Source organism: Ptychodera flava, chromosome 8, assembly GCF_041260155.1.
Source record: "Ptychodera flava strain L36383 chromosome 8, AS_Pfla_20210202, whole genome shotgun sequence".
NCBI lineage: Eukaryota > Metazoa > Hemichordata > Enteropneusta > Ptychoderidae > Ptychodera > Ptychodera flava.
In genome coordinates this window covers 6256399-6270212 of record NC_091935.1, presented here as the reverse complement: position 1 = coordinate 6270212, position 13814 = coordinate 6256399, and the positions used below count along the sequence as shown (strand labels likewise).

Genomic DNA, 13814 nt, shown 5'->3' with positions numbered 1-13814 from the left:
TTTCTCTTCCCGGCGAAATATTGTAATATTACAGGTTGGAACATGAAGGTATCATTTCTACGGAGTTTACCAATCAACAACCATGTAGGATCTTACTGCAGAGGAGTGAATTATTTACAGAGTTTTATTTCCCTTGATGATTTAGTTAAATTTTATCGGAACACAAACTGGTATGACTGTGAAGGTGTTGTTTGGCAAGATTGTTAAGCTAGAATACGCCTCGCGGACAGATATTCGGACTCAAATTTTACATTACTTTCCAGTTTTCCGCTTGTGGAATTCATTTTAAAGCTCTTCGAGTGAGAACAATTTTCACCATTTTCGTTTTTTAGTTTCCTTTTAGAAAATCAAAATTTTTTCCCCATAGGCGGCAATTTTGAATTTCAAATGTCGGTAAATTTAAGGCAAATTATTTCTCTACTTCCAACTTTGTACGGTGAATCCTGATTGTTATTTTTGATTTATTAAGAGGGCGGTTGAAAATTTCATGAGGAAAGTTTGAGGCGCATTGTAGACGACAAAGAAAAAGAGTATAAAATTTAGTTATGTTGTGCTCCTAAGTGAATACAGACAATAGGTGATTACTCTTCGTAGTCCAATAGAACGGAATGGAACGGAGCCCGCAAACAATTGGAGGTTTATATGAGTTTGACAGTTTCAAACGCCGTAGTAGCGAAATTGGAAATTCGGTCAACTTGTGTGTGAGACTCAAAAAGTGAGTCAACATATGCCAGCAAGCCCGTTGCAGTTGATCAAGGGAACCTTTTCAGTAATATAATTCACACCAAGGAGATACACTGCCACAGCCCCTCGAATGCTACGCCCTCAGATTATGCAAGAACCGTTAACAGTTCAGCACAGAGCAGCTTGGATAAACGCGATACCAGAGCTTGCCAGGCTTGCTCAGTCCCGTCTCACTTGCTAAGAAGAGCTGTGTAGCGAAAAAGGAGCTGTGAGAGTCTTAAAGAGGATATACATCATGGTATTAAAAAATAAAACCTTCGCCGAAAGTGACAAATGGGATATTGGAGAAAAATATTCGAGTACTAGATACTTGCACCCTGAAATATTGATTGAAAATTGAAATATAAGCTTAATTGCATAGAATAGTTATCTGCTAAAAATCGATACAAGGAATTTTTATCAGACCCACTGGCCTTCCTTAGATCATGCATGGTTCCTCTGTCACAGAGGAGGGACCGTGCCTAGATCAATGTCTTCAAGTATGGTCTCAACCCTTCAAAATCAAAAGCCAAAAGGGACATTGGACGACAAATTTTCCATAACGTCTAATACAGTCTCATTAGTTTTAAAGCTTGTGAATTTTCTTGGCGTTTGTAGCTGGTACAAGCTACCATACTGTATGATAAGGCACTGGCGCAAAACTTCGAAAACGATGTAGATTTTGATTCACTGATTGCTCATTTTGATTCACTGATTGCTCATATACATATATATATATATATATATATATATATATATATATATATATATATATATATATATATATTTTTCTCTGTCCCCAAGCATGGTGATTATATAATATATATATATATATATATATATATATATATATATATATATAATATATATATATATATATATATAATTCATTCTATAAAGTTGAAAGTTACCCATTTTTATCAAGTTTCCTTAAAGGTGCTCTTACGCAGAGGTGATACTGATGTCTATAATTTTTGGTAAATTTCTTTCTCACTTTGTGTTTGTCTTGTTGATACACATGTGATCATTATATCAGCTTTTGCATGGCCAGGCTTTAATACTGGTCTCTGGCATAGGAATGCACTGCTCAATCACACAACACAAAAAGTCAAGACATTCATTTATTTTTTTCGAAAAGGGTTGTACATAGTCTATACCCTTGTGGTAGGATTGGGGGCGGGGCTTAACGTGGTTTTGCACAGTTGATGGGAGATTGCGTCTGATCAGTACAATAACGCTTCGACGACGCATGCGTCTACGACTTGATCTAACCTTCTCTGACTGGCAACTCGTATTTTGTCGGAGAAGTTGCAGCTCATTGTTTATTCAAAGATCACTCCTATCTGTGGTTTAATTTGACTGGATTCACGATTGGTAAGTGTCTGTCACTTTCCACTATCGCCCCTTGGTACCTCAGTGATGCATTTGTCACGTAAACTATGACGCAGAAAAAGTTGTGCTTTAATCGGCCACGAAGCTCATGTAAACCATCTGTGCACTTTGTCAGGGTAGTATTATCGTAGGATTCCCCATTGCATGAAGATCGTGAGAGGAAAGGCCCAAAATGGCGACCATTCTATTTAGCCAAAAATAGCTCAACAGTTAGGGCCGTTGTTCTTCATGCAATGTTTTGCTGGAAATCGAAAAATGTCGAGCTCTTCTTGGGTGAACTTTGGATGTATGAGCAAACAGCATAAAACCTTTGTATTTGTCTGACGTACGTTTTCAATATTTTGCGAAAGAAGAAGCTATATCTATTAATTGCTTGGCGAGAAAGTGTTGAACAAGATGGCATTTTAGCATGATGTTTGTTAAAAACTTTAGGCGCTTAATTATTTGGCTAACGTAAATTTTTCTTCTTTCGTTTGATTTTAAGGCAATTTGTTCAACTTGGGTACAAGTCTGGAAACTTGCTGAACATAATGGAGCAAAAGTGTGGCATTTTAGCGTTGGCAATTACTTTGGCGACGTGTGGTATGGCTTCAGGGAACGTCGCTCGCCGGTGTGAGCCGGTAACAATACCGCTATGCCGAGGATTGTCTTACAACTCAACGCTGTATCCGAATCTGCTGAATCACCTTTCTCAAGATGACGCAGGGCTAGAAGTACACCAGTTCTTCCCGCTAGTCAAAGTTCGATGCTCGCCTCATCTCCAGTGGTTTCTCTGCCAAGTGTATGCTCCACAGTGTACAGCAACTTTCGAACATCTTCTACCGTGTCGTTCGCTGTGCATGGCGGCATCGGATGGTTGCCGAACGCTTATGGAAAGATTCGGTTTCCAATGGCCAGAATCCTTGAATTGCCAACAGTACCCGACCGAAGGGCCGTGCATTGCTCCTAACATCCAAGATTCAGAAGAGACAGACGAGCCAGGGGCCGATGACGTCACTCCAGCGGCGCAAACAGCCTCAATGCGTACCATACAGCACCTTACTATGGCGAGACCGCAGGAGTCATTGACCGTCTCGTCAAACCCGGGCAATGACGTCACCAAACAAACCTGCAACTGTCAATGCGAGTGCAAAACAGTTCCATGATTGTTTGGGAGGAAACGAGTATACGTTGGATTCGGAGATAAAATCAAAATAGCCAGGATAACGATAGTTATCTCTCAATTATTTTACAATTAATTCTAACTTCATCATAAACTCATTTTCCGTATAGCTACCGATTAATTCTCCCCTTTTATTTCAGAAATAAGTATCATTACGCTGTTGATGAATTTTATCACCGTCATTTTAAAATTTTGCATGAATTAAACTAAGATGGCATAAAATGCATATTTTAAAAGAAATGATAAGCAGAAGATATTTCACATTTCCGAAAAAAATGCCTAAAGTTTCTCCAAAATAAATGGATATGAAAAGACTGTCTGACGAATACAGGGTCCGTTCTGAGGTAGGTTACAATTCAACACTGCCCAAGGGGTAAAATAAAACGTCGTAAAAATAGATGAAAACATCGTACTAGTGCGAATTAAAATAGAAAATAGCCTGATTATGACTACTATAACCGAAAAATTGTGGTAAAAACGAGACTGAAAACACTAGAATGGGAAACATCGCTATTGCTCCCATTCTGCTGTTTTACTATCTTTTTAGCCCGATTTTTCCATTTTTTTTAACCGTGAAAATTGCGTTTGTTTTCACTATCCTAAAGGTATCTTTGTGTTTATTTACCGTGAAAGGCACATTCAGACAAGCAAAATCAATACAATGAGGAACATGGGTCCCTTGTTCTCAAGGTCTATTGCACCAAATACATAAGTGATGTCTGTAAACGATACACCAATCCTTCATGAAGCATCTCCCCTAGAACAAGTTCATTACTTAACAATTTGGAGTTTGTGCAATCAATGCCTTTTGATATGTACGTAGTGTGTGTAGTTTGTCTATGAATTAAAACTTTTTCGTTCTCGTTGACAATTTACTTTTGTCATGTTTTCATAAACGTCACTAGCGAAACTCATAAAATTTCCTGAAACAAAAAAAGGAAAAGTTCCTAACGGTTTTGCACATTTCAGATCATTTGACATGACAATTTATTCATATGTATTTAAGAGCAATATCTACTAAGTTATACATGTTTTATCAAATTTAGTGCAGTCATCATTGACATCGATTAAAAATATCCCTAAATATGCAAATAAGAAAGAATATGACCTTTAACTGTTAAATATCTTTCACCACTATATGTTTAGCAAGTTTCATCAAATGTGGTGAAGTCTTTTCAGACATTTTCTTAATTTAGTCTCGGTTACCCAGACTGCACCGCGGAACTCTCATCCGGCTGCCCACGATGGATGGAAGCCCCGCAGTGCAGTCTGGGTAACCGAGACTAAAAATGGCAAATTACCACTTATTTCAAGTAAAGCCTCAGTTTACTCGAATGTTGTAATGAGCAAGATCCATATCAAGGGAAATGTCGAATTTGGTGCTGCTATAGGTTGTATAGTTTCAATTGAAACTAACTAAATATGCAAATTAACAATCGGCTGACACGTACACGAAAATGCTTAACGGTTTTCGTTTCTGTCGTATATTTGTATCATCAACGTGGGTGACAAGTGTGATCAACGTTACCCGAGTCCTTCCAAATCTCTACTTGTGAAAGTTTGTTAAATATGTAAATGGGCAATATCACTGAAATTAAAATGCCAAATAACCCTGAAAGCTGTCATATGTTTACATGATCAATTTCTGTTGAAAGATTCATCACATTTAATACAATGATTTTGAGGATATCTGATTTCTCGACAATTAATTGTGCATATTAGCATTAATTATCCATGCCACACCTTTCAAAAAAACAAAAAAACAAAAAACAAACAAACAAACTAGTTTTTGCCGCTTCCAAACAGAATCTATGCGCTAGAATTTATTATAATCCGAACAGCCTATGTTTATTTATACCACTGATTGCAAAAGTTCATCAAGAGCGCAAATTACCATTTATCTTTCAGCTTGTGTGATCAACATTTGAAGATTGTCTTATCAAATTCTGTGCACTGTTCTTAATTATTATCAGTTTTCCGAAATAAGTAATAATGTAAATTAGCATAAAGTATGCAAGACTCGACATGTGCACACAAAAAGATCTGATCAGTTTTTGCCATTTCAACAGAGAATCTGCATGTCTTGTTTGATTCCAATCTGACGAGCGGTTCTTGGGATATCATGGCAACAGACAGACACAGACAGTCACGTCTATAAACATGTCAGCTACAACATGCCTTCAATCTCTAACCATACACTACTCTAATGTAGAAAACAATGATATAACTTGTGTAATTTCTCAGTAGGAGGATTTGCTAATGAGGAGAAAAATTCTAGCGTAGAGTACATTTGTACATCAACAACATTAACCCCATAGCGTAAGATTAAACAAGATAAAACAACGAATGATATACACTGAAATATCTTACATCGTTTATTTATGCGATGTTATATGTTTTTCGATAAAATTTAATCCTTTTTAGTCCCCGCGGACGAAGTCCGGCGGGGACTTATAGATTGGGTCCCGTCTGTGCGTCCGTCCGTCCGTCCGTCCGTCCGTCCGTCCGTCATCAACAGTTTCTCAGACACTGCTAAACCAATTTCGTTCAAACTTGGCACAAAGGCATAGCACTATGACCTACAGATGCACGTCGATTTATTTTGTGATACGATCCAATATGGCCGCGAGGCGGCCATTTTGTTGCGATTTTTCATGTCTTTGGACCATAACTCAGACATCCTTGAACAGATTCTGTTCAAACTTGGCACAAAGGCATAACACTATGGCCTTCATGTGCATGTCAAATTATTTTGCGATACGATCCAACATGGCCGCGAGGCGGCCATTTTGTTTGCGATTTTTTCATGTCTTTGAACCATAACTCAAACATCCTTGAACCGATTCTGTTCAAACTTGGCACAAAGGCATAACACTATGGCTACATATGGATGTCAAATTATATTGCGATACGATCCAATATGGGCGTGAGGCGGCCATTTTTTTGCGATTTTTTTCATGTCTTTGAACCATAACTCAAACATCCTTGAACTGATTTTGTTCAAACTTGGCACAAAGGCAAAGCACTATGGCATACATATGCATGTATCAATTAACCTTGTTATAGGATCCAATATGGCTGCAGAACTTCCATTTTGTTGGAATTTTGCATGTCTTTGAAGCGTAATTCAAAGGTCATTACACCCATTTTGTCCAAACTTGGCACAAAGATCAAGCACTATGGCATACATATACATGTCAATTTACTTCGTGACATGTTCCAATATGGCTGCCAGATTGTCATTTTTTCCAATATCGCTGCCAGATGGTCATTTTTGGATTTTTTCATGTCTTTGAGGCTTAATCATATGCAAATATTCCTTAACCAATGTTGTTGAGACTTGGTACAAAGATAAAGTACTATGGCATACATATGCATGTCTACTAATTTTGATGCTATGATCCATATGGTCAATAGACAGTCATTTGATTTCAATTTCGGTGTGATTTTTTTATGTCTTTGAAACATAAACATAGGTCACTGTCCCTCGATGGACTGATTTTGTTCAAACGTGATACAAAGATAAAATACTATGGCTGCATTCTTGTGCACATTAATTTGTTTCATTCTATGATCCGAAAGGCTGATTACAACAACGTACCCGATCCCATACCATTTCTAAAATTCCACCAAACCATGTGTATAGTATGTGCCATCATGACACTAGAGGCAGTGAGGGCATCGTTATGTGTGATGTAATCAAAAGTTCCTTCAGTTGTCATTACCGGCAGAGATGAGTCATTTATTGAACGTTCCTCAGATTACTTTATTATGCAAGTCACAGGCCTGATGCACCCGTTGCATCAATGTCATTCCACAGCTACCTAGACCACAGCTACCTAGACACAAAGATTATAACAAAATGGACAAGCGGGGACTGTGTCATCAACGATGACTTTTTATTTAATGGTCCACTAGCCATACCTTTTTATGTATTTTCAACTTCTTTGTTTGTTTGTAAATATCACTTTCATGTTCTGTTCCCAAAAGCATGCCTGAGATGCACCATTAATGCCTACTTTTGTGTGTGCGTTGTCAAATGTAATTGTTGAAAACGGATTTTAGTCCAGACAAGGGCTTTTTTCAACAAGGATATTACATATTGCACAAAAAGCGTCTTGTTCGTAGAGCCAATACTCTGTATTCAACATCGATATCTTCCGGGAAATATGTGCTTATTTACCAGAACATTAAGTTATGAACATATCATCAAAAGTTACAGCGACTGTCTCGCTCGTTTATATTTTGGCAAAATTTATACTTGATCTTGGATGTAGGAACAATGTCTAAAGATCATTTATTATGTAGATTATGAAATTATGTAAGTCGTTGTAATGAGGATAAATTATCCTAAATCTAAAACATTCTGTAACAGAACTGTTTAACGGTTTGCTCATTTGTTTTGGAGAGTGACTCTCTCACACATATCTATCTTCAAATGTCTAATTAATGTTCCTTACAACGGACACAACACATGGGATACCCAATCAAAAGTTCAATAAACTGGTCTACAGTTTTCTAGTTTCTTCTAGATTAAACTCCACCGCTGAAGTTGGCAAACTACAAATAAACAGTCATGACACCGTCCAATACTATCATAACTTATCAGGCGTTTGCCGCACAATTATGAAATTTAGCCTGATTATCCAAGTCATTTCAATCATTTTCCAGATCATGTTAAGCCTAACCATAATTATGCACAATATTGTTTAGCGTTAACGAGGAGCCTGACTGCCAAAGTTCGTAAAATACTGAACACCAAGGTTTTAAAAATATGTCTGTGGAAATAAAAGTGACATCACAATTCAAAGAAAAAACAGAAACAGAAATAAATTCACAGAACGAGACATGGGAATTTATTTTTCCAATGCTTGTTCCTGCAACAACGTCACAGCGACTATCGATGTAGAATGCGTCGGAATGTTTGGTTCGTCTCCATTCTTTATGATTTCTTACAAACCATAAAGAAATCGGCGTGGGACGGCTAGGGGTCGTAGGTTAACATAGGTCTACGTACACCCCAACAACTATGATATAACCACTATTGGAGGTAAGTGAAAACAATTATCGACAAAGAATCAAAAGTTAAAATGATTTTCCCTTGTGAGAGTGATGTTTATTAACTCGTTGCCTCTGGTTAGAGGTGCCGCACATACAAATATTTGGCGACAAAGAATGAAGAAATTACAGGATGAATTGAAGACCCCATTAGATGTATCCTTTTGCATTTTACTTACCAAAAAATACCATCCAATATTCTAAGAGATGTTTTGGATTCTCGTTACTAAGCCGTAAGGGAGCGTTCAGTTTTTACGGCTGGGGGGGGGGGCGGCAAATCTTCGCCGCGGTGTTCAAAAAAATATAGACCCCCCTGCATTTTTCGTGAAAAAAAGATGACCCCCCTTTGTCAGACTAAAAAAATTGATGACCCCCCCCCCCCCGCTTAAAAATAACTAAAACCCATATGTCAAATTTACCGCATGGTTTGGATTTGAACTCCGGTACGCGGCGCACTTTATTCGTGTAGCAGAGATGCCAGTGCACAAACTTCTCAGCCACATCCATTGAAACGTCTGTTAATTAGGATGACTGTAAGGCAATTTTTAACTTCATTTCCATAGACAACTCATGTCCATGGACATTGTATAAAGTGAACTTTATTGGAGTGGTTCGCCAAAGGCAGCCCTCCGGTTAAGAGGGTCATGGGCCATTACGTAAAGTCAACTTTATTCTAGTGGGCCACCAAACGTGCCAGCCGGTAAAGAGGGTCGATCATGGCTATTGCATAAAGTAGACTTTACTGGACAGGGCCGCTGAAGGCGCACGGCCATTAAGATTGCCGTGGGGTATTACATAAAGTCAATTTATTGGAGTGGGCCGCCGCAGGCGGCCCGCCGGTAAAGAGGGTCGATCATGGCCATTGCATGAAGTAAACCTTATTGGAGTGGGCCGCCAAAGGCGTCTGCCCGTTAAGAGGGTAATACATAATGTATATTTATTGTAGTGGCCGCCGAAGGCGGCCTGCCGGTAAAGAGGGTCGATCATGGCAATGGCATAAAGTGAACTTTATTGTTGGTATTATGTTTTTGAAAATGTGGTGACCCCCCCTTCCCTACCAGTGAAAAAGCGATGACCCCCCTTTGCGGATTCCAAAATTTTGATGACCCCCCCCCTGGATTTTGCCGGCCCCCCCCGGCCGTAAAACTGAACGGTACCTAATGTCTCTGAAAACATCACTAGTGATATCCTTGGTTGTGGATTTGACAGATTAAATTTAGGCGCATACGCGTATATTTGCGGCGGCCATATTCGAGTTGGAACTCGCAAATTATTTAGCTGTATAAATTAAAGCCTGGGGGCACCGTGGGGCAGTGGTTAGGGTACATGTATCACTATCAGAGGATGGTGAGTTCGAGATCCGGTAAGTCCAGAGTAACGGACTCACTGTCAGAGGATGGTGAGTTCGAGACTCTAGCACGGTGTTGTGCCCCTGAGCAAGACACTTTACTCCTCATTGCTCTATAGTGGGTTATGGATAGCTCATTCTGTAATTGGGCGTTCGCCTGTTGGATGATTGATTGAATAAAAGTGCTTTCTTCGACAGTGGTTGAAAAAGGTTTTCTGGTCACACTTTGGTAAGCATTTTACATTAGTTGCTTTTGATTTCAAACCATCTTATCGGGAAAATGCTAACAGATACAGCTATTGGGGCTTTAAATGCAGTTCAAGATGGAATATGATAAACAAGAAACGATAGTTTGTGGTGTTCCGATAGCTGTCCTTGAACGTTCGACAACTCCTTCACTGAAAGGAAATTTTATAATAGTAAACTAATAGTTTTATTTTTCTGCAAATTGGTGTCACGAGAACAATTGACAGATGACAAATTCACGCCGGTACACATACGGGTCTCATACCGTTACTTTTCAGCTATGCGTCTTAGTCACTACTGATGTCTAGAGGCGAGACAAAGACTGATTATGTATATATAATCATGTTCACAACGACCTGTAGTCATGTTATCCTAACTTGTGTCCACAGAAATACGTTCATGTAAATGAATCTTCCAATCTAAATATATAGAGATATAAAATACTTTCAAACACTGTGGTCTATTTAAACAAACAACCACTGGATCTTAATTTGTTTGTAAACATTTTGAATGTGTTTGGGATGTTTGTGAATCGCACTGTGAAAAGGTTCCCAGGGCATTGAATCTTAGCCCTGTTGATTCGAAAACTGAAAACGAGGCCATTTTCTGTCCATATCCGAAACTCACTGGCAGCAATTCAAAACGGGACCTCAACTCAAACTCAACCACTGGCAGAGCCCTATACGGCGATGCTATTGGCAGCCAGACCATCCTCCAATATTATTTAAGGTAGTTCGCGCCTCGAAAATGAAAGAACTTTAGCTTTAGTAAAACTTTTCTCATGTAAATTTTCAACCATTCTCTTTCAAAATCAAGAATGGAACTCAAGGGTCACCGTGCAAATTTTGGTAATGGAGTAACAAATTTGCCAATATTACATTCAAAATGGCCGCCATCCATGTATTATCTCTGTGGTGAAAATAATATTCCCAATTTCAAAAACCCAGTTGTAGGCCACAAATGTATGTATAAGTTTGAGAGTCTGAATATCTGTCCCTGAGGTGCATTCTACCTTGGAGGCACACTGCAAATGCATACTTAAAATGTTAAACTTAAATTAAAGAAATACACTGTCTTTTTTTCTCTACAAAATCGATCTATAAGACGAATATCGAGATGTTATTGACTCATGTTGCCTGTCGTTTTTCGATTGCTTCCGATATAATTTTTAAAGTTTGATAAACCATGTATAAGGCTGTGTTTTTGACCAACAATATGTTCATCGTTTTTGACGAAACTGAATACAATGTTTAAAGAATGTAAAAGAATGGAGGAGCTCATTGTAGCAAATTCTGTATTATATGGAGCTCATTGGTAATCCAAACTGTACAATAAACAATACACCAGTTTGCTCATAATGTAAAAGCAAGCACATCCTCACCTGGTGTCATTTTAAGTAAAAAATGTCTTGAAAATGTTTAATAGAACTATCATGGCAGTTGACAAAAACTCATCAGTCAAGACGGTAGCTGCAGATTGAAAAAATGAGAACAAAAGTGCCGTATAATGTATCCGGTTGCTATTCGGGCTTGATGGGCCTTAACGGGTCAATTCAATTATTGCAGTGCCACTCACAAGTTATCAGGATCTGCAGCTGTCGTACATCATTAGACCTACGCGTTCAGTAGCTTCAATTAGCAGATCAGAAGCTATCATTGGACGCTCAGTGGTTTGTTTATTGGCAAATCGGATGTTGTGATAGATGTGCAATTGTTTGTTATTGTCACATTCCTGTGAACTCACACGTCGAGCAGGCTCTTTGCGACCCGCCCAATCCCCCGTAGGTTGCATCTCGCTGTTCAAGCGAGCATATCATTAATCTATATGACAGTTGTTGCAGTTGTAATTCAACACGATTTACAAGACCTCTGTGACGTTTTCTTGGAAAGCAATAGAAGGCAAGTTTACAATTTTTTTTGTTTCAGCAGTTTTAGTTTCAGTTTGATGAGTTGCAGACTGTCGAACAGGATCTGTAACTTTAACAATGGATAACTTGTATTGCTATATTACTAATCACTATCAGCTATGCACTTACTTATTCTAATAATCATTGAACTCAGTTATATATGGCACAACAGCCGGTATGGCTACATAGCTACTCTCTCTCTCTCTCTCTCTCTCTCTCTCTCTCTCTCTCTCTCTCTCTCTCTCTCTCTCTCTCTCTCATATTTTGATCAATTTTATCATACTTATGTCTGACAGATGGAAATCTACGAAGGGAACAACTCAAAAGACATTACATAAATCGATGTTGATATTTGAAAACTAGGTTGAATCGAATGCAGACCTTTGAAAAGCAACAACTTACCAATTTCCCAGTATTTTACTTCAAGTTGGTAATTACATCCAGTGTTGATCATGCATCCACAGTTCCTTCACCAAAAGAGACTCGTGGTTTAGCTTTGAGGTGTAGAGTTAACTTCATTGAGCGTAGGAATTCGGACCTGTGGAATCACTGACTATTTTAGTATTTCTGTGGTTGCTGTCATCAGAGACAGCAGAGGGGTCTTTCCCCTCTATTGTTATGTTGTCATGCTGTACCTCGGTGTTCCAGCGCTTCTAGTGTATGAAACGCGGTTCATTTTCAGGCTACAAACGATGAAACTATTCACTTTCAGTGTTTCATGCAAGGAAGGCCGAAATTCAGCGCAGTTATTAGGTAGCGTTCAGTTATTACGGTCGGGGTGGGCCGGAAAAATACAGGGGGTGTCACCTCGTATTTGAAAACTGCAGAGGTGGGGGGGGGGGGGGGGGGTGTCGTGTATTTTTCGAACGGCACAGAGGGGTTACTTGATTTTCATAAGTACTAATCCCGTCAAAAAGCAGTTTCAGTGATCATAAGTCTTCTTGGAAATAAAATTTATTCTCTGCATGATTGCATTCTCTAAAGTCATTATTGTAAATCTGAATAAAATTGCATGTGTTATCTGTCACATGAACATCTTGCCTTGGCAACTCTATAGGCCTACAGGCTTGTCATCAATTGATGTGGGCAATGTGGGGGGGCAATGGATAGGGGGTTCACTTATTTTGATTGATTCATAGGAAGAATTTGCCGGCCCACTCACGGCCATAGTAACTGAACGCTCCCTTACTGTGCTGCATAAAGTTTTGTCGTTAAATTTATGACAGGTGTAATCGAACCAAACTATCGAAACTTTACGAATACGTGAATAGAAATAACAGTACATGGTTAAAAAGTTGTCAAAACTGCTCACACTGTCACCATCTCCATCAACGAGAGGGTAAACCAACGTAATAATTATTTATTTCTTTCCACACAGCGGTTAACTGAGGTTAATTGAGCGATTGAAATGCTAGAGTTATCGACGTCCAGATACCAGTTCCTTGTGGTCACTCTCTTCCTGTGTGGCCTTGTTATCATTGATGCTGGCAGGCGTGATGGTCATTGTGAACCTTTGACCATTCCAATGTGTTCTGACCTAGGAACCTACAATGAAACGATAGTCCCGAATATGCTAAACCACGAGACCCAGGAAGAAGCTGGAGTTGAAGTTCACCAGTTCTATCCTCTCGTAGAGATTCAATGTTCGCCGTATTTGCAGTTGTTCTTGTGTTCTGTGTATGCGCCGCCTTGTGCTCTTCGTTCCAGGGACAACTCGCCCATTCCACCATGCCGCTCTCTGTGCAGGGTTGTAAGGGCGGGCTGTCTCGATGTTATGAACAACTTTGGATTCAGCTGGCCAGACAGTCTGAAATGTCGAAAGTTTCCCAAGAATCCAGCGGATGGACCCTGCGTGGAATTCGACATCAAGAAGCCCGACAAGACACCTGAGCCCGACAACACAACCGTTGTGGCAGTAACAGCCGAACCACCAGGTAACGACGCTACCGTAAAATCGACGCCAATCGATACGCAACAAA

The 13814-nt window shown here is 39.2% G+C and overlaps 1 protein-coding gene across 1 annotated transcript; it reads left to right on the top strand.

The window, feature by feature from the left end:
- Positions 1–1952: 1952 nt before the first annotated feature.
- LOC139138298 (frizzled-1-like) lies at positions 1953–4148 on the top strand. Its single transcript, XM_070706613.1, has 2 exons — positions 1953–2097; positions 2600–4148. Exon 2 carries the CDS (start codon positions 2646–2648, stop codon positions 3258–3260), a length of 615 nt encoding a protein of 204 aa, XP_070562714.1. The 5' UTR covers positions 1953–2097; positions 2600–2645; the 3' UTR covers positions 3261–4148.
- The last annotated feature ends 9666 nt before the right edge of the window (positions 4149–13814 follow it).